General features: G+C 40.8%; 1 protein-coding gene across 12 annotated transcripts in view; it reads right to left on the bottom strand.

Moving 5' to 3' along the window:
- Positions 1 to 20,949, bottom strand: part of RC3H1 (ring finger and CCCH-type domains 1) — a 62,314-nt gene that overhangs the window by 24,252 nt on the left and 17,113 nt on the right. For 10 of the 12 annotated variants that reach the window (XM_026793488.2, XM_026793490.2, XM_026793493.2 and 7 more), the window contains exons 2-8: positions 14,091 to 14,456; positions 6,827 to 6,947; positions 5,341 to 5,580; positions 4,078 to 4,253; positions 3,066 to 3,266; positions 1,804 to 1,936; positions 171 to 289 (exon numbers count right to left, since the gene is read on the bottom strand). In XM_026793488.2, the coding sequence (XP_026649289.1) occupies positions 171 to 289; positions 1,804 to 1,936; positions 3,066 to 3,266; positions 4,078 to 4,253; positions 5,341 to 5,580; positions 6,827 to 6,947; positions 14,091 to 14,321 (1,221 nt within the window). In that variant the 5' untranslated portion in view covers positions 14,322 to 14,456. Of the gene's footprint in view, positions 1 to 170; positions 290 to 1,803; positions 1,937 to 3,065; positions 3,267 to 4,077; positions 4,254 to 5,340; positions 5,581 to 6,826; positions 6,948 to 14,090; positions 14,457 to 19,959; positions 20,681 to 20,949 lie in introns of those variants that run through there. The other 2 variants (XM_026793489.2, XM_026793491.2) reach the window with 2 other exon arrangements.

The following is a 20,949-nucleotide window of genomic DNA, read 5'->3' as shown; positions in this document are numbered from 1 at the left end:
TCATGTTTTTTCCTTTCTTGTTTCTTTTTTGATAAATATGAATTGCAGTGATGTTTTCAATTAGCTTCCTGTCAAACCAAATCTTTCCTGATGACATTAGTAAACCTCTACTATAAGATACAGCCAATTAAACTTAGGGGTACATATTTCCAAAATGATTTAGGTTTTACCTGTTGTTGATCTGTTCCTTTTTTGCTGTGATTCTGGATATAATCAACTAAGCCGTGAACCACAGTCCTCACAGCAACTAATCCATTTTCCAGTTGTTCCCATGTTGGAGGTGGAGCATCTGTTGCATGGACAGCAAACACCAAACATAAAGAGAAAAATCAGAAAGATTTTCCAAAAACAGGTACAAAACCCCACAACAGTACCACAAAACTTGACTAGCCAAGTTTATAAAAAACATTTCATCAGAAGACAAAAATCATTCAGCACCTTAATTCTGGGACACTTAGCTCTTATAGAATAGAGGTATCTATCAACTCAAGACTGAACTGCACAAAATACCGAATGAGCCAGTAAGACCATTATCAGCATGTAAATTTATTTCCTTTTACAAGAACTTTCTCATCTCACAAGAACTCCAGAGTTCAGGCACTGTACAAACTCTTCTCACCTAGAAAAACATCAGGTTCAAAATCCCTCTGCATTCAAACTTCTGGAGGTAAAATTATTCCATACAATACAGTCATCCTGGCCTGATTACACAGGCACAGATGTAGAACAGCAACAGAAATTAATGCCTCTCATGTGGAAAAAACATCACAAGGCAAACCTATGAATCAGACCACCATCTAAACCACTGTGAATAAATTGTACAGTCTCAATTCTATAGAAGCACTTTTTCTTTTTAGCCAATTTACTTTGCTAAGTTTTTGAATCTGTTCCAGCAGCTGACACTCCCACTGTGTGCCTGCACACTCTGCTGCAAAAGACAGTACCTCAAAGAGCCTTTCAAGATCTTCAGCACAATTAATGACATTATATTCCAGTCACAGGGACTAAATTCTTCCACAAGTACTTCAACATGCTTCCCCTGCTGTTCTTTAGGCAGCTCAACAGAACAGAAAAAACCACAAAGACCAGACTTGGCTACTGAAATCAAGGGAGGCTATTAGTGATGCCACCTTCCAGATCAGTTTTTTGCAAACAAATTTGCAGTGCACAGCTTTGTCCCCAGCTTGTTTCAGTGTGTATGATTTGGGAAGAAAGCACTGCATCTCTTTTAGCTCTGAAGTACAACTAGTCCTCATTGGAAAGGAAGTTTAACTTTTGTTTGTTTAAACAAATATGAAGTACAATTTTTCATCTCCTGAAGCTGTAGTTTATATCTTTTTACTATTTTGATATATAATACTGATTTTACAAATTTTAGCAGGTATAAAATAACACTTCTGCCATAGGACTTTGTTCTGTCCCTTCCCATCTCCCTCAGATAGTCATTACAGCACTGCTGACTTTTTCAACAATTTCTATCTTTCTCTCCTCTGTCAACAGCTTAATTTCTATTTCCCAGTTAAATTCTTTCCAACTATCTTCTACTTTCCTAGTTTTGCAGAATTACCTATGAACAAGAAAAATACTGAATTCTGTAGGGTAACAAACCATTCTTGTCTAGACTGACTTTTGCCCAGCTTCTCTCTATTCAATCAATCAAATTTCTACTTTGGAATCCAAAACCCTTTAGTTGATGAGTAAGGAGGACGTTTCCTTACACTTGATGATCAGCTTTCAATCCTTGAACAGTGTTAAGCTCATTTTGCTAAACTTAAAGGTTTCTATGAAAACACGCAGATTTACCTGGACTGGGATCAATATTTGCTAGGAGCTCTAGGTGAGGTCTGAGACGATTCAAGTTAGCTGGATCTCCAGTCCTCTGAAGAGCAATAGTTAATTCCTGAACACTCTGTGCAAATGAGGCTGGGGTCTGCAACTTAAAAAAATCACCATAATTAACTTTCCACAGGCATAGCAATCCTCATGGTTTCTGAAGGCTGCTCCACAGACAAGGACTGTCTCTCAAAACTAGAGATAAAGATCTTTCACAGAAGCCCATTCCAGTGCACCCTATCTATTAAGAATGCACAGTTCTTTGACACTGCATTAAATTACACTTTGAAATATACAAAATAAAGGCTGGTGTTATTTCTAGCAATAAAACCCATTTCTTTTGTGTTGTGCTGCTACCCAAGAAAAAAAAAATGGGCCGTATTGGAAACCATTTAGTTTAGATTTCTGGAGAGTCTAATATTGCCAAACCCCAAACCAACAGGCTTGCACCCTGCTTTAAATTGAGTACAGCAAGCAGAAATAGACCAGGATGGTTGAAGGAAAAGATAGCTAGCAACATTCCATTTCCTAACATCACTCAATTCCAGTTTTAAAACTGTTAATTCTACCTAGATCCTTCAAGAGATGTTTGGCAGGACAATTCAAAAGGTGGGCAAAGGCATAAATCTACAGCAAAAACTATCTTGAAGCTAATCCCCTTGCACAGCAGCCAAAACAGTTGCTTCACAGCTTTCATAACGATTCAACAAGGTTCAGTTCTTCCCACCTAACTTAGGCATTTAAAAAAGCATCCCCTAATCTAAAAGTCCATTTATCCTAAGTTGCTTCTGAACACGGAGATCTGGGCATTTCCAGAGTTTAAGTATTTTATCATACAAAATGTGTTTCCACCTGTCTGTCTTCAGACACAGACATGGGGACTCATTTTTTTTCCAACTTATGCGCTAACTTCAGGCCCAGAAACATGGACCATTAGCCTCTGTCACTACACTGGCACTTATCAGCTGTTCATTAAGGTCACCCTTCAATTATTTAGCTAAATTTTGTGGGTTTCCATCTGTATAAAGAAGTAAAGTAGCAAAAATGTCCAGATGGCAGAGGAAGTAAGATTCATTAGATTACAAATATATATTCTAATTATTTAGGATGTAACGGGTTTTGAAATAACAGGACAAATGATTACTGGGCAAGCCCACGTGGGCACAGTTTCTAAGGTCAATTTACAAACAGCTGCAACCAAGATGGACTGGGCTGGTTGTGGGTGGCTTTACCTTGTCAATGATACTCTGCATGTGGGATTTGTGGGACTGGTCTCCATAGAGGAGCGAGGACCACTGGTCTGGCGCGATGCGCAAACCCGCCTCCATGGCAATCTGGACGATCTGCGAGTCGTGCTCCCTTCTCAGAGCTTCGTACGTCCGGAACTCCTCCTTCAGCTGCATCAGGGAGGAGTCCTCGTCTCGCTTGGTCACCTAGACAGGGGAAATGAGCCAAATGCAATTAAGCAGGATAAGCACAAGATTAGTGAAGTCGAGGTAAGTGACGTCTTTGGTCACATCTAAGTCCTTCTCCCAAACTAAAACCAACTATAACACCACCCAGTGAACAGCAGTTCCTACCAAAGTAATGCACACTTTATAGAGTGGAACCACTATAAAATGGACACAAAACACTGCTGACTTGGACTCTGGCCCACATACCAGTCAAAGTGTCACACTTCCTAAATGACTTTACAGCGTCCATACCTTCAATCGAGATATTCTCTTTGCATTGCAGACTTTTATTTGAGGGTACAATTAGCAAAACCAAAGTGTTTTTCTACTCATTTAGCAAAAGACATTTAAGTTGAGCATCTAGGAACGGATCTTAAATACCGAGAAATACATTAAGCAGTCTTTCTTCATATAGCTGACACCCAAAAGTCTCCTTTTTCTTTGATTCTAACCATAACACAACTGAATTAACAGAATTGGTGATTTTTCTGGCTTTAAGCCACTTCCAAGAAGGTAATTATGCTGCTTTACATCCGGGTTTTGTAACAGTACCTCTATGAAACCAGGCAAAGGCAAAACCTATCTTTGCAGCTTCAAGTTGCTATTTCAGCCTACACTGCCACCACAGCTGAATGACAAAGAACTCTAAATTCATGTGGGACTTAATGAGCAATACTTCCTCTAAGTACACATATTTTTAGGCACATTAAATGTTACAGGACAATGAAAACAAAGAAAACCATTGATTTTCATAGCATTACAAAACCTCCAGGCAGAATCTTCTTCCTACCTTGAAGCAGGAGGCTCTGTAAAGGAGCTGGACAACGTGCCCAATGCTAGTCTTGGAAGCCTGAGGGAATCGTGGCTCCAGTCTCTGCACCACAAAGAGAACCAAGACCTTCCGTGACAGAGCAGATCCATCTTCCAAAGCCAGCAGAACCAGCTTTAGAGCCTCCTCTTGCATAGCTGGGAGTCAGGAGAAATGCAAAAAGAGACAAAAGATGAGAGAAGGCCAAGTAAAATTTTTGCAGTTTCTTGTTCAGCTACAATTGGGATAACAGCTAAAAACTCCCAGCAACAAAACCACAAAGCCACAGAGAAAAAAAGGAATTGGGAAGAAGGGAGGGCAAAGAGAGAAGGAACCCCTCCAGATTCCCAGACTGTGACTTGGGAAAACAGGACTTTTTACCTTTAGTATTATTTTCATTATTATGATTTACTATTGTATATTATATTAATATTATTACTGCTACCACTACAACATCATCTATTTTGGGCATCATCTGATAAGAAGGTTCCTGTCTGTACATCTCTTGATCATTAATAGGAATTTTCAAAGTGTATTGCCTACATCCCACACTTATCCCAGAAGGAAAAGCTGACAGGCTAAGGAAGAGCAAGGTTCATTTCCATAAATAAAGAGTGCCCACACCAATCAACCAGGCTGCAGCACTGCTATTTTGCTACATAACCAACCTCTCTCTTCCCTGAACTGGTATGAAAGTTAGTATCTCAAAATCAGTCTTCATCTGTTTCAGTCAGATGAAGCTTCACTATTTTTTCATTAAGACATTGGCTTCATATTTCAAGACTCAACAAGTGAAGTTATTTTTTCAATAACGAGACTTCATTTTTTTTAAGCATCATTGATTTCTTTCTAGTATTTTAAGCAAAACAATTTAATTTACAAACGCACAACTTCTTAAAAATGTGTACACATAACTGAAACAAATCTATCCCTACAAATGTTTTGTATGTTTATTACCCTAAGTAGGAAAAAAAGCCATGTCAGTCACTTCCAGTAACCTTATTTTTTCTAGAAAGATCTTCAAGGAATAGACAAGAACAGAAGGACACCTATTCTGAATTTTACAGAACACTTGAAAAAGCATTAAGCATACAAGAAAACCCAACAGATAATTAATTCTGAAGATCACTATTAAGAAATTAGGCTGTTGCTTAATAAAATCCCTTGGGCAATTGGACAGCCATTTATCAATGGCTGAATTCTGAAGTGCTTCTAGCACAGCAGTGCCAGTGTGATGTCTCCTACCTGGCCCCAGGAACTGGCAGCCTCTGGCTCTCACTGCAGCCCAGAGGTTGGAGGAGAGCTGCTGAGGGTTCTGGTGCTGCAGGATGAGCTCTGTGACCGTCCTTTCACCCAGGGAGCGCGCTGCCCGCATGGCTCTGATGCGCCCTTCCTCCTCCACCAGCTGGCAGTGCACCAATGTCACCAGCTTCCTCTGCATGGGCCGGCTCAGCACGCTCTGGGTCGTGCTGTTAAGGCCCACACCTTCAAAACAAAATGAAACAGAATAATAACTACCTCATACTCCTCTTCTTGTGCCAGTCTTCAGTGACTGTACTGGATAAGTGCAAACCTAGCTCTCCTGGTGTCCATTTTGTCAAAGGGAATACTAGTTAAGGCAATCATAAGTTCATTTTACTTGTTTCACGTGGCAATAAAAGCAGTTTTTTGGTAGTCAGCTTCCCCACAGGCTTAATCTTGTGATTGACTGATCTGGCTTTTTAAGAAGATGGAACCTCTAATGAATCCTTTTCCCATGTTGGTAGTTTGTGTCCAACACCCTCCCATACAGATTCCCAGTTCATCCCTTATTCATGGACTTTAGGGATCACTTGGACATTTGTTTGTTTTCAGAACACATTCACTTTCTTGCCTACATGTAGTACCTTCTCTGTTTAGGTTTAGAACTTAAATGAGTCCTGAGCTGCTTGGGTGATGTTTAACTTTGTGCCAAAACTCTGAATCACAAACACACTGAGAGCCACCTAATTCAGGTTAAAGGAAGAGGTGACTCACTGGACAAACAGCTGCCATGCTGAGTTTGCTCCACAGCCAGAGCTTGTTCACTGGGCCACCAATTCCCTGAGTGATTCTGCTGTCCCACTACTGGTCATAAAAGACTCAGACAACGTCTCAAAGAAATAGTTTTTGATAACCTAATGCCCATGATGCTCAACTTCACTACTTGGGCTGACAGACTGCCCAAATCCAGCACTTGTAATATATATAAAATCCATACTCTTCAACACAGTGCAGATTTTCTAACAGAATTATCCAGATTGACCCAGCTCTTGTATTTGACCTTGTATAAACCAAGTATTACTTATAATTTTCTTTATCTATCTTATATGTAGTAACTTTCTCTTATGAGTTCATTCATCCTCTACAGAACAGCTGCATCATTACAATTATCACAAAGCAAAACTGAAAAAAGGTAAAATTATCTATTTTTACTTATTCTGCAAAGATCAAATCAAAGATGGTCTCAACTCACTATGGCATGGTCAAAAACCTCAGCCTTTTCTCTGAATTGTTTTTGACACCTTTCAATTCTACATCCCCCTCACCTCCACGAAAACATAATCTTAATGTTTAAGAAATTTGTTTCAATTTGTTTCTAAACTAGATTTATATCCATTTTCCAAACATACTAACTAATACTTTGGATAGTTTGTTTTGCATCTTATTTGGTTTTTTGTTTCATTTTCCAAGGAAACAATGCAGGAAGTACCTCTTGCACTGCTGAGTGGTTTGAGGTACAATGCCAATTCTTCCACACATTTCTTGCCCTCCTCATAATGCTTGGTATCTTCAGCTCCACTGCATAAAGTAATTGGCTGCTGCTCAGGAACCTGAGGAGAGAGGACACGCACATCTACTATGAATATGCATAAATAAGTGGCAACCATGCTTACAAACATTTATTACTACACCACATTTCCTGTTTTGTTCTCTTTTTGTGATTTTGGTGTATTAGCATTTTTTCAGCTTATTTAGTGAACAAATAGTGTAAGAAACCCCAGTGAGAATGAAAACAAAAATACAGGATTTATGTTTAAGAGACTTATTTAGTGGCTGAAAGGAACTAGAAGCAGAAGGCTTAACATGGCACTTCCTAAAACTATAAAACTTTGGCTAAAATAGAACACATTGAAACATCCCCAAAGCTGACTGGCCAAAAATCTCAGGGGGAAGAAAAAAACTGAAGAGAACCCTGCTCTGCTGCTAAGTACAAATCTGTATCTACAGCCTCACAGCTCTAAAACCATCCAGGGATAAGAGACTGCAGCTACTTAAGATTAGTGGCACAAAGACTTAGCAGCAAATACCATAAGACACCCCTGGAACATATTCTGAGTAGCCACAGTTACAAAGCATGACCAAGTTATATGAACACATCCTGTGAGTATTTATCTGATGACAGAAGCCAACTACATCCTTGGGCTTTTGTGCTGGGTTTTTATCAGGCAACATTTGTTTCTTCTTCCAGACATTGACCAGAAATCAGGACTTTGTAAAGGGATTTGCACCACACCCCTCCAAATTATAATTTTGGTTCTAATTTCCTCTTGGAAAACTTTCAAAGCTTTCATCAAATTTGAGGATGCAGTATAGCACTGTACTAACTTCCCAACATCACTGTCCAGCAGTCAACCCAATATGATAGTACAGAGAACTGGAATTCCTCAGAAGACTAAACACAAGCACTTTTTCTTTTTGTTATCAAAGTGCAAATATATCTCAGACTTCTATTTCCAAGTCAATCCCCATCCCAGTGGCAACAACAGCATGCTAATCCCACATAGCTGCTTAGAGGGACCAACCTAGGCCTTCAATCTAAAAGCAAAAGCCTTTAATGCTTCAGTTAAATACAGAGACAAACCTGCTTACCTTCATGTGCAATGCAGCCATGGCAAGAGCAGCATTATGATGGTAACACCACATAAAAGCAGCAAATATATATAAAAAATATATATACACATATATGGTTGCCATCACCAGTGAACAGCTTTTATATAAGTTTTAATAAAAACCAATGCTACAATCATATGATCACACTTCTCCTTAGTCAACTGTGTCACCGTGCAAAGTTTCTCATTCCACACATAGAGCAAAATAAAAAGTTACTATCTTGCTTTTGCAGCAAGCAGGTAACAAAGAAAAGTCTCAAAATGCAACATGTCAGCTGGAATTAACATAGTATCATCTCAAACTAACATAAACAAGATAGAGGCTGTGTCTGATCCAGGCTTCCGTTCTTACTAAAGAGAAAACCCAAGTCCAATCACACCAATACAACAAGGTTAGCCTTGGTATTTATCACTAATGGAAGTTAACCTGTAATGTTCTGTGGGGTTTTGGTTTTAATTTTGGGCCAGCATTTCTTTGGGGTATTTTGGTTTTTGGGTTTGGGGAGTTTTTTTGTCTGTAAGCAAGAATATTGTCAGCAAGAGGAGATTTCGCAACTCTGTATGTTAGAGCGGTCAGCTGTAAATAGTCACAACAACCTTATCTTGAGTGTTTTTTTGGGATTTGGGAAACTATTATTAACTCCTGCAATATTTGCAACTGAAGAGAATATTCCACAGCTCCTTTCCCCAGGCACTGCCATGTGAGCAGTCTGCTTCTGCCAGGGCAGTTACGTGGCAGAAGTGGCTGACTGAGCAAATGACACATCCCAAGCGTATCCAGACCCTGCCCCATCTCTGCCCTTTCCTGCAGTCCCACACTCTGTACAAACTCCAACTCTCCTGCAAGCATTCCCTGTGGCACCACTGCCAGCCCAAACAGTGCCAGGGTCCCAGCCCCAGCAGACAGACAGACAAAGGGGCTGGGAACAGACGTGGCACAGGAAGCCACGCTCAGCCCTGGATTTCAACCCTGAATTGGAGTGGGTTTAGCACACATTCAAAGCACTGGTTTGGAATGCCAGACACAGCACAACTCCACCAGTGAGACACAAGGACTGTCTAGCAACTAACAGAAAGCTTTCCCTTCCCCCACGGAAAGGCTGGCAGAGAGAAACTTCTAAGAGCTAATCAAGCTATTCAAACTCTATCTGCATATTGTTCCCATTCCTTCTCTTTTGAAGGGAAGCTTCAATGTAAAAATCTAAATGCTTTGTACAACTGTACTGTTTGCAAAATGAGCCCCAAAGAGATTCAACTTTTATCTGAAGCTGGAGTAAGTGTAGTACTGAAGAGTAAAACGTGCTTTTTCTCTGGTTTTCAGGAATGCTCAGGAGAAAAGAATTTAGTTTTCATGCACACACTTCATGCATGCAGTGCACTTCACAATAAAATTTACAAGTAATTTTCCTTTTGCTGGTTGTATTACACACACTTCCAAGAGTTATTTTAATATTTTAGGATTAGAATAATTGTAAGAATAGTATCTACCCAAGGAAAAATCATGAAGACATAATTCATATAAGTGACAGGAAATGTGAATTTTTGACTTTGGCTCCATCATGAAACTGCTGAGGGCCAAGTGAGAAATAACTCAACTCAAAAGCATTTTCACTTCCCCTTCCCAAAATAGCCTTTTAATAGCATGCATGACCCTATGGTTACTGCTGTTTACAATGCCTCTCAGGAGCCCCAGAATAGATGCCCCACAGAGTGAGCTCATTATTTTCACACTCAGTCCATATTCTGTTCTCTCAGACATCACACCCTTGTGACAGCTTCCCCTGCAAATATATTCACATCATGTAATCAACACCTCCCAAAGGGGATGAGAGCAACACAGGAAAAATGATCTCAGCTCTTTAATTGCTTTCAATCTGTGATGGTTTTGCATGTATCTGCTTTGGCAATGACTGCAAGTATCCTGACAGTGGAATGTTACCCATCAGCATGGCTTGTGGCTGTGGGAAGAGACAGGTTATGACAGCATAAGGAAGGGGACAGGAAAAGAATGCTAAAGCATCATCTCATACCAGGCAGTGATTCTGAATTGGTGATTTAAGTGTAATTTGATGAAGAAAGTCAGCTTGAGTTGTCAGTAATTACCATTAGACATCTAATTGCACAGAATGAGAACATGTTAAACAGACCAAACCCCTTTTTGTACGGTTTGAAAACTGTTTCTAGCAATACTTCCCTCCTCCTCCCTGCAAATGAATTATTTGCTTCCTGCCAAGAGAAACCAAACAAAACCCAAAGCCTACTGTCTTTAGTTCCTCAAAAGTTTACATTAGACAACTTTTTCCACAGATGATTCCTCTTTTGTGGCACTTTATTTCATCAGAAGTTAAAATAAAAAAATTATCACACGTGCCTCTAAGAGCTCTGCACTTTCAACCTTCCCCTTTTGAAAGGGCTGTAAATTAAGATCACCCAGTCCCTCATCATGTACAATTCCAGTGTCTAGAATTGTGTTTATCATGTCCAGCAGATTATTCCAAAATTAAAGCACCACAGGCATTTCTGCCACTCTACATCACCTGTTTGGAATGTGCCTGCTGCTGCTGCATGGTTGAAAAAACAGGAGGGAAGAGTTTAGATGACAGATTCATGATTGGGTATTTTCAAAACACTAGCCAGGTGAATGCTTAAAATAGTTACATATAGTGAGTAATATGGGGATGCTTGAATAGCTAAAATTCAAAACCTTATTCTCACAGAAACAAACTGAAGTGATTCCTTTACCCAGGGAGTCTAAGAAGCAAGGTATGCTGTGAATGCCTTGCTGGTTTGTGTCCAAGGCCATTGTGTCTCCCTTCCCTCATGGCTCCTGCTTAGGTACTCAGCTATGTCCAGCTTTCACAAGAATAATAATTCTCATCTTGCCTTTCTGATCCCTCTGCTCCCCTCATTTTATGGAACAAAACTTAACTAGACATGGTCTGAACTACCTAACCAGAGGCAGTGGATATCCCATCCCTGCAAGTGCCCAAGGCCAGGCTGGATTAGAGCAAGCTGGGATAGTGGAAGGTGTCCCTGCCCACAGCACAGGGCTGCAATGAGATGGCTCTAAAGGTCCCTGCAGCCCAAGCCATCCTGGGATTCTATTCTATTCTGAGCCCACTGCCTTCCAGAACAGCCCTGTAAGCAGTGTTGATGTGAGCCATGCTACAGGGGAGCAGGCAGAAAATCTGAATCTGCAAAAGCACATTCCACACAAAGGGTGGCTATAACCTGGGCTATGGGTTTCATTTCAGAAAGGGGTGAGGAGAGAGAAAACTGAGAAAGAATCTAATTCAAGTAAGAAACCAACTCTTTTCACTGTTAGAGTGACAAATTCTATCCAGAGAGAGAATGCTACCATCAGAGAAAGCTTTCCTGGTGACCTGTGACAAATTCAGTGTTTTCCCCAGAAGCAGAATCCTGCTTATTTCACTGGCTGTACTTGTGCAAAAGCCAAAGTGACTTGCCCTGGAATCCTGTCACTGCTGCCAGTCACAGCAGAATAGATTTGTTTCTTTAAACTGCCTGGTCTCCTCCTCCATCCCCAGCAAACAAGCACTTAACAAGTATAAATGTGTGAATTCCTCAGAAGTTACTCCAAAGGGAAAAGAACAAACTGTTCTTCTCCCTTACAGATAAAAGCTTTAGTTGGGCTTTACTGTATTTCCTTCCAAAATTAAACCTGTTTTTTTGGAATTTAGCATTTACAAATAAAATATTACTGGTCTCTGTGGACTTAGTTAAAGGTACATGGGACCCTAATGACATATACATGCTCCTGAAACTAAATCCAGAAGTGGAAAAACAAATGGAAGTGGTTTCAACTGAAGTTGACACTACTCATGCTTTGAAAGCTGAATTGCTGCTCACAGACCATTTTGCTCAAATAGAAGAGTACACTCTTAGTGGGACAGCTCAAAATCACTACTTTCTCTAAAGTATTTTTTTTTTTTTAATTTGTCCTTAAGCAAGCCTTTTTTTATAAAAAGATTTTTAAAAATGGCCTTAGACAGTCTATTGGAAAACAGCAAATGTTTCCCTGTCCTTCCCAGGAAAGTAATTGTATTCATTTTCTAGTAATCCAGTGTCTGGTAAACACTGCAACAGCTGCCAGGATGGGAAAGGGAAGAGAAAGGAGAGTGAGCTGTACTGAACACTGATTTCATTCACGTGTTCATTTCAAATGAGGAGCAGGCAGGGAAGAGGCTTCAAAGGTCTCTTAAGGGGAAAGTTTGTCAGAAATAAATAGCCAGGATCTATGGTTACTGTTACAGGTAACACACTGCTGGGAGTAGCCAACAATGAGAAATGAGTGGCAAAGAACAGGGGTGGCAATAATGTATCGTTTGGTGGCATTTGCAGCTTTAAGGTCATGATGAAACAAGGTCCTGTGAATCTTCATCCCACAATAGGGATAAAAAGGGAGCACAAAATGACATCATTAGTGCCAAGTCAGAACTTATAGTATAGTGTTTGTCTCGAGAGCACTCAACTTTAAAACCTTGCTTTATACCTCACACAAAACTCTAGCTGGCTAACTAGTAAAACCAGAAAAAATTCTGTTACCTATACAGAGCAGGGTGGATTTCCATCTCATTCTACAGAATCTTGTTTTCATAAAAATTTAAATTCTGGCAGAGGTCAAATTGAAGCTATCATACAGCTTCTCATAAAGCTTAACAAGTGCACACGAAATAACCAAATGCAAGGGGAAGACATTTATCACAAATGTGGACATTCAGATGCAACTGGAAATATTCAAGAAACTGCAGAGAGGAAGAACATGTAAGAGACAGAGAATTGTAACTTTTTTAATGACATCACCCATAGATTTAATACTGCTTGGAAGCTCTTCAAAGATGGCAGCATATCACAGAAATGGGAGTGCACAATCTCACTGCTTCCTCCTGCAGAGCAGGATGAGTCACTTAGCACAGCCAGAAACACCATTTGATTTTGAGCTTCTGAAATAACCCCTATGCCATACACCACAAAAGAAAAACAACAAATTAGTCAGATTACCTGATAAACTAACAAGTGGCAAAAGCACACCTGGACCTTTAAGTCACAGTACCTAATAAAAGGTAACATAACAGCATCTCTTTCCTCTACACTTTTTATAGCTGTTCCACAATTCTTTCTTTTCTCCCATACTACAGATCTCATTGAAGTTTCTGCTGCATTTAATTTCCCAGACATTGGAGCAGTACAGAATAAAGCAGTAATCCCTTTATGATAACTGCATCCCAGATACATTTTCATTCTTCACCCATAAGTTAGACAGGATTATCCCTCCTCTCCTAAGACCACAATGCTGTCCACAAGCCTTGGAAGGTGTGGGTCACAGGGAGCTACCCCTGACCTAACATCCATAAGGTTCTGCCAGCTTAATTGTGTGCTACAACTGAACAGGGTGACCCTGCTTTCCACACATCCCTGCTCCTTCTTGGGGCTGTTGTCAGTCCCAGTGCCACTCATCCCCATCATATCACCACTTCAGCTGACCTCACCAGTACCTACTCCAGCAAAAGAGGGGGTCTCAAGCAGGCTTCCCCCCTCACCACTATAGATTTAGAGTAACATGTCATCTCAGGAAGTTGTGTTCCCATTGCATAGTTTCAAATAAGGCTGTATAAAGGCTGCTAACAGATAGATCTGTCCCACATCCTTTACACGCCCCTCCTGCTTTTGGGACAACCAAACACAGGTCTCACTGGGTGAATACAGTAAAGCACATAACCTACCACAGAAAAATGTCTTCCACAAAATAAGCTCACTGATCCAGCTCATCCTTTTGGCAGAGCATGGCTAGGCAGGAGTCAAGGAAGAAGGAAGCAAACACAACAAACCTGCCCTGGTGACAGCCCATGGAATTAGATGTAACACAAGTCATGGTCACCAGCACAATAAAGATTTAAACTGCTGTTCCAGGCACTTTTACTACTTCTTGCAGACATGTACAAAAAGGTAGATGCCTTCTCTTGACATCATTAAGACAATACCATACCCTTTAGTATTCCTGACTTATCCTCCCAAAAGAAGGAAAATACTGAAACATTTAAAACCAACAAAAAGCAGGGATACCTGAGCACCCACAAGCTGCAGCAAGGCTGAGTTGACAGGAAGGAGCTCAATGTCTGTGTTGATAGTGGTCTGGTCAAAGGGACATGCCTTGCGGTGGAGCTTGTTGAGGCACATCTTGCAGACAGTGTGGCCGCAGCCCAGGCTGATGGGCTTGCGGATGGTTTCGTCGAAAGTCTGTGTGCAAATCGGGCAGGAGAGAAAATCCGTCCATTGTGGAGCTTGTACAGGCATTGCTTCACCAGTTAATTGACAAGACAAAAATCTAAAGCACAGATTCCACTGGAATCAAAATTTTGCAAAAAAGTCTGTTTGGTTTTAAATATCTTCTGTAAGTACAGACAGTCTGCACATAGTGTGAAACATAACCTAGAAGAAAACAGAAACACAGAGTTAGCATTCTGTACCAGAACAGGCACGGGAGCTCCTTTGTGCTAGGGCAGCACCACTCCTTGAGGAGTAGCTGAATTAAATACAGGACTGAGTCACGACTTGCTTTAGTTCCAGCTAGTCTCTGGCTCTGGAAAAGCCAGTGTAAACCATTTCTGTGGTTACAGAGTTTAAAATAAATCATGGAAGATAACTGTCACATTGAAGTTGTAAGACTAATTAGCTTTTCATTTTTTATGCTTTCTCTCTATAAATGAGCAAATTGACATTAACAAAATGTGAAGAAAAAAGAATTCCACTAATCCACTTTTGTACAATATTGACTGTACAAAATAATTAAATATTTAAATAATTTTATTAGACAAGGCTTCATCCAAAGCCTCTATCAGAAGCAACCTTTCTTCAGAGTCCAGTGGGCTCTGGATTGGCACCCAATGACTCCAGAAAGGTGTGAGCTGCCCAAGCCTCGAGGGGGACTGGAGGAATGGCTCAGGGTCAGTCAGATGCTGTGCAATGCAGCTCTCACACCTCACTCAGTGACACTGTGCTGCTGCTCCAGCACCTTCACACAGCCTCACGTGTGCTGAGCTCTGTGCTAGCACAGGGACCCATCCAGCCACATCTCAGTTACCCTGGCCCATGCACTCCTGCTGGAACTGCACTGCCAGATTGCTCTCTGTTTGCCATCCAGCACCTCCAGCCTTCAAAAACTGGACAACCACTTCTAGTAGTCATTTATAACTGGGTATTTTTCCTTAACTGTTCCTTTTGTGACCCCAATTTCTATCATCCACTGTCTGCATAGAGATGACATTCACAGAGAAAGCAACACCTCTACTCTGTAGAGAAACCACGCTGAAATTACAATAGAAGAAAAGCTGGGAGCTCTTTACTACTTATTGGCACTTCCAAATCAAATTACTAACAAGACCAAACATTACTTATTATAAGGGAATGGAAGACAAGATACTGCATTGGGACAGGAAAAAAGTAGAACTCATATGAGTAGAAATGTACAAGAATAGATGGATCACATGATATGAAAAAACCATTATCAAAGGGAAAATTGGTAATTAAGTAGTTTCTGATGTCTGGCTTACTTTCAGCAGTGGAATATTCATAAACAATTTTCTAAATCAAGGAGCAAAATGACAACAAAAATAACACCCCAACCACCCATCTATATTAGTTTCTCTTTTCCACACACTACTGGCTTCAGTTTCAAACCAAGGACTTGCTTGTGGCAGAGCTTCTGTCAGAACAGACACTTAGCAAAAGCAACTTTTCATCAAATCTTCAGCTTAAAAAATGTTTACAACTAAAATCTAAATTCTAAAGGCAAAGAGAGAAACTTTGTATCAAGACCTGTGCAATTCAGAGTCAAGGCATTTTAAAACAGAAAAAAATTTCTAATGCTAAAATAAAAAGCCTCTGCCACTTCTTTTCTGGAAAGAAACAGGCTTCTTTTTGTCAGAATTTAGAGCAATCTTGTCCACAGTTAACACTACTTTGCCAAGGTAAACAATGAAGTGTTACTTGTTAAGCTTTCAGCTGAGTTTCATCAAACACCTAACTTTAGCTCCAAAGCTAATGAAAAGGAGTTGTACTATGATGATGCCTCTGAGTCACTTCCAGCTCAGGATGCTTTATGAATTCTAGGGAAAAAATAACTATTTCTCTTTTCAAAAGACAATATACAATGCCACACAGCCTCTGGTTCCCAGCAATAAGGAATCAATAGAAAAATCAGTATTACCCAGGCAGGGTGGCACAAGGAAGAGGTGGCACCATATGTGGTTAACCCTAAACCAGCATTGCACAACAAGATGTCAAGGTTGTTCAGGGTTCCCCCTTCCAAAATACCTCTTTAATGGCAAATCAGCCATTTTCTTCCATCTTGTCAGCAAAGGCTCAAATCATTTTCATTACTAATGATCACCACAACCCAAATGAAATCTTCTACACTTCCAGGTTACCAAACAGAGAGATGATATCCTAAAGCATTCAGCAAATTTATTTTCAAGCCTTCCCTGGCTACCTGCCCTCCTATATGCTAAGTAAATGTTGGTAACAAGCATTCAAGGTTTACTATCCTTTGTAAATCAAATCTGCAACAGAACTTACCCAGAAATTCTACAGAAACCCTTCTGAAAAAAGCAGTAAACAGCTTGGTAAATCTACTGTATGTATGGCTGTGCTATGAAATATCCTTTGGGGATCAAAATTTAAGAGCTGAATCATAGTTCTTCCTTTTGACCACACTGCTATTAGAATATCTAGCAACAATTTCCCAGACTTCTCTGCAATTCAGAAACAAACTGAGCAGTCTACTTAAATTATTAGCCAAGCATTCAGGAAAAGAAGTTTTCTATTAACTGAGGAGACTTAAAACCAGAAGCTAAAATGAAGCTGTACCATCAGGTCTAGAAAGCAGATGTGAGCATGGAGACACCACTATTCCAAGCTGTGAACTGGAAGGAAGGAGCTGAATGCAACTTTAATATTAGTAAACTAATTCAAAAACCCCAGTAAACAGAGCCATGTTGTTGCTACCTGTACCTCTGGCATAATGAAATAGGTCATATTTATTTACAAATTCAACAGTTGAAAGAGAAGTTTGGGGAGTCTGGAGATGAAGGCACTAATTAGTGGCATCCATGATCCTGTGCCAAGACAGGTCTCCAAAGGCTGGGGAACGAGGGAAGCAAAGCTTGTACATAAGCACAGCTCTGGGAGACCCTACAGTGTCTGAGCCTGTGTCCTGGTGCCTAAATGCCAAAAGAAGGGCACTGACAACAGCACACAGAGCGGTGAGAAACCTCAGAAAGCCATCTACTGCAACACCGTGTGGCTGCTGCACCAGATGGCTGACTGGGGGGATGCAGCCAACCTTCTCCCCACAGACAAGAACAGCTGTTGGAACAACGAGCCCTGTGCTTCTGAAGAACTCCACAGCAGATCAGCACACACCTGTGGAAATTCCTGATCCCACACAGGACAGCAATGGCATCCCGGGGACTGAGCATTCACAGGCACCAAAGCAAGCACTGGTGCTGGCACAGCTTCCCACATTTACGGCCCTGTTTCCCCCAGATCAGCCCTCACACCAGGGAGCAGAGCCAAGCACTGAGATAGATACAATGTAAATCTCTTCCAGGCACAAAGCTCACAGATGCAGAGAGGTGAAGCTGCTGAAGATACTGTGCTTTGTATCAAGGTCTGTGACTCACTGCGACTTTAGAAATAACTGGGAAAAACCAGTCTCTAACTTCAAAGAGCTACTTTGAATAGGAGACATTACAAATGGCAATTAAACAGTGGAAATAAGACAGTTTCACTACCACTGTCTGCTATTGGAACCATCACCACTATAGAAAGAGAACACTTTGAACATGTGCAGCAGGAAAAGTATATTCACTTTTATAGTATAATGCTTTTTTAAAAAATGTTTATGTTCAGCATTATACCAGAGGTAAGCAAATAATAAAGAATGTGAAAAATTACAAAAGACATAATTATTTAAAAAGCCCACCTCTCCATAATATTACATTTTTAACCCACACTCAATTCACTACGTATTTCACACACAAATAGCTTCTAACACTGAAAAATGTATCTCCATACACATACCTTTGTGCATGATTAAAGAAAAGAGATACGTCAAACCCAAGAAAGCAAAAAACTAAAAAGTTAAAACTAAAACTAAAAAATCACACTTTTTTGTCTTCCATAAATTGGAAGATAAAAAGGTGTAATTAAGAATGAAGATGCCCCAAGGCAGAGTTTGAATCCTACACTGAAACTCATATTGTTATTTCTGAGTTTGAAAATATAAAGTACCTGTATGCAAGTCTCATCCTCCTGTTTACCCCTGCATAAGCTGTTTTACTCACATCTAGAACGACCTGGAAAAATTTCTCTTCTCTTCTGGGCCTCCCAGCCCCCAAGAAATCCTTGAAATTCCATCCTTCAACCCAGCCTGGAAATGTCACGCTGTAATCAGATCGGTGACCTGTCTCCTCTGGGACCCTGCCAGTGCTTTAGGGAAAGACCTGATTATTCCACAAACCCCTGGAACAACCACTCCCTCCTCGCTCTGCTGGACAATGCAGAGGCTGACGTAGCCTCATGTCCAAGCTGTGTTATGTCTGTGGCAACCAGAGTCTTCCACATGTCCTCTGCAGATTCAACTGTGGACAAAAGACGTTTGTAAAATGCAGAACAGTCTGTACCAACACGCACTGGCATCAAGTTCCACACACAATGACACACAGGCAAACTGCTCTGCTTTCAGTTTGAACTCGGTGCTCTCTGAGGGAGCCCTTTGGTGCAGGCTCCAAGCACAGCCCAAATTCCCTCACAAACATGTTATTTGGAGGCAGCATGCTCTTGCACGGACACATCACATGCTGTTTCATCACAGCCGAGCTGGCACTGCTCTGTCCCACAGCAGTCCTCACTAAGTCATGGCACACTTTAGGCACATGACTCAGCATACCTAAGGGGCACCCTTGGCTCAGCTCCTGCCAATTCAGTACATAGACCTTTAAGAGCATTACTCCCTCCTGAGTTTTATGTATTCCCACAGCACTTCATTACCCAAACAGCATCATCACCTCAACCAAACTTCAGTTAAGCTGAAGCTGCTTCATTTCTGCTGAGTATTACTCCTGGCTAAACCTCCTGTCGCAGTTACCAGCGAGCACAAGTGAAGCCTATTTAGTGCTAAGCTTAACACTACAGCAGCTCCTCATGGCCAAAACAAACTCAGGCTTGCCAACCAATACAACTCTTGAGTAATCATTATTTACTCTAATAAAGAAAACACCATTGCCTTAATTCTTCTAAAGACTCTTACTCCTTGATAATAACTTACACTTTTCTGAGAACAAGAAACTTTTCTGAGAAAAAGTAACCACTTCTCTCTTCTGTGAGACTGGTCCTGTGCTACATTAACTACTTCAAAACCTCTGACACTTCGAAATTAAAAATAAATCAATAACCTAAATTAGATTAACAGACAACAGTAAAGCAATCCCTAACTCATTAGGATTACCAGATACCCACAGTACAATTCGAGCCAGCAGCTGAACATCCTCCATTCCTGTCAAATTTTTGCCGGTGTTCCACAAAACCTTTTTATTTTCTACTCCAGTGTGCTCACTGGAATAAACAGTATTTTTCTGAGGACACTTAAGTAGTAGTTTTCTTCTTTTCCCTGAGGAAATACTTTAAAAAGTCCTGAATATCATTTTAGGGAAAAACTAACCTGACAACCTGTGGGAAGCCCTGACCAGCTAAAAGTAATGTGTTTTTTTTCACAAGCACCCTGTACTGCCAACTTCACGGTTCACAGAAAAGGGTAAATTACATTAGCTATGTTTTCCATATCCAGTTCCACAGAAAAACCTCTGAGAAGTTTTCAAGACAGAGGGAAAGTCCTGACCAGAAAAGAGAAGGTAGAAGAAAAGAAGTTTCTTACCTGTGCCTGGGAAGCTCCATGAACAACACATCCCATAAGGCCAGAAGAGTAAATGGGACAGATTCAGGGGGTTTTCCCCCTTCCTGTTTGCTCTCTCGAGCTCCCCAGTGAACTGTGCAGGCAGCAAGGGCCCGACTTCCTCATTCCTGCTCGGCGCATGCGCGCTGCCGGCACCACCCAGCACGGCCCACAGCACCGAGCCCGGCTGAGAAATCCCCAGCCAAGCACAACCTGCCCCTCCGTACGTAATGCACATTCCGGCCCTTCCTGCAAAGCCCTAGCTGGCGGTAGCAGCGGGCTAATAAAGCTCTTAAAAAAAGAAGCAAAGATAACATCACAAACATCGTCAAAACTATGGCCCGGAGTAACCGAAGCTCAGTTAGATCGGATTCAAGATCTACTTTCTCTTCTCCTCAGTCATTTTTGACTGCGGAAACACGGGGAGAAATTTATGTAATATCAGGCAAATATCTCTCCCTTGGTAGAGTCAGTGAAGTACCTTATGAAAATGGGGCCAGTTAAGGACAAGATGTTATTCCTTATCTGAAGCTTCCTGCCTAGCAATAACACAAGGAAAACAAGAAAATCAAACCATCAACATCACAACTCTACCATAGTACCTCCCCAACAGAAGCTCTGAAAGCAATTTACAATGATTTAAGCTTCCCAACATCCTGTGAGGCAAGACCTCATGTCTTCCTACAGGAAAAAAACTGTTGAATGAAGTTATTTATATGGTGTTTAACAGGAAAAACATGGAATGAAACATGATATATTTCATTTTCTTGACCCCTATTCTCACCCAACCACCATTAAGGTCATGAACACTAAAAGACAACATGTGTAGACAAAATTTAAGTGTTCTTGCTCATGTTCTCCAAAATATAAAACCTGCATGTGAATAAAATCATAATTTTTCAGGGAAGATATATAGAACCAGCTTCATAATTTCTGGTTAGTATTAGACATTCCATACAGCTTATGTAAAAG

Source organism: Zonotrichia albicollis, chromosome 8 (genome assembly GCF_047830755.1).
Source record: "Zonotrichia albicollis isolate bZonAlb1 chromosome 8, bZonAlb1.hap1, whole genome shotgun sequence".
Taxonomy (NCBI): domain Eukaryota; kingdom Metazoa; phylum Chordata; class Aves; order Passeriformes; family Passerellidae; genus Zonotrichia; species Zonotrichia albicollis.
Note: the sequence above shows the minus strand (reverse complement) of the source record. Positions and strands in the feature narration are given on the sequence as shown.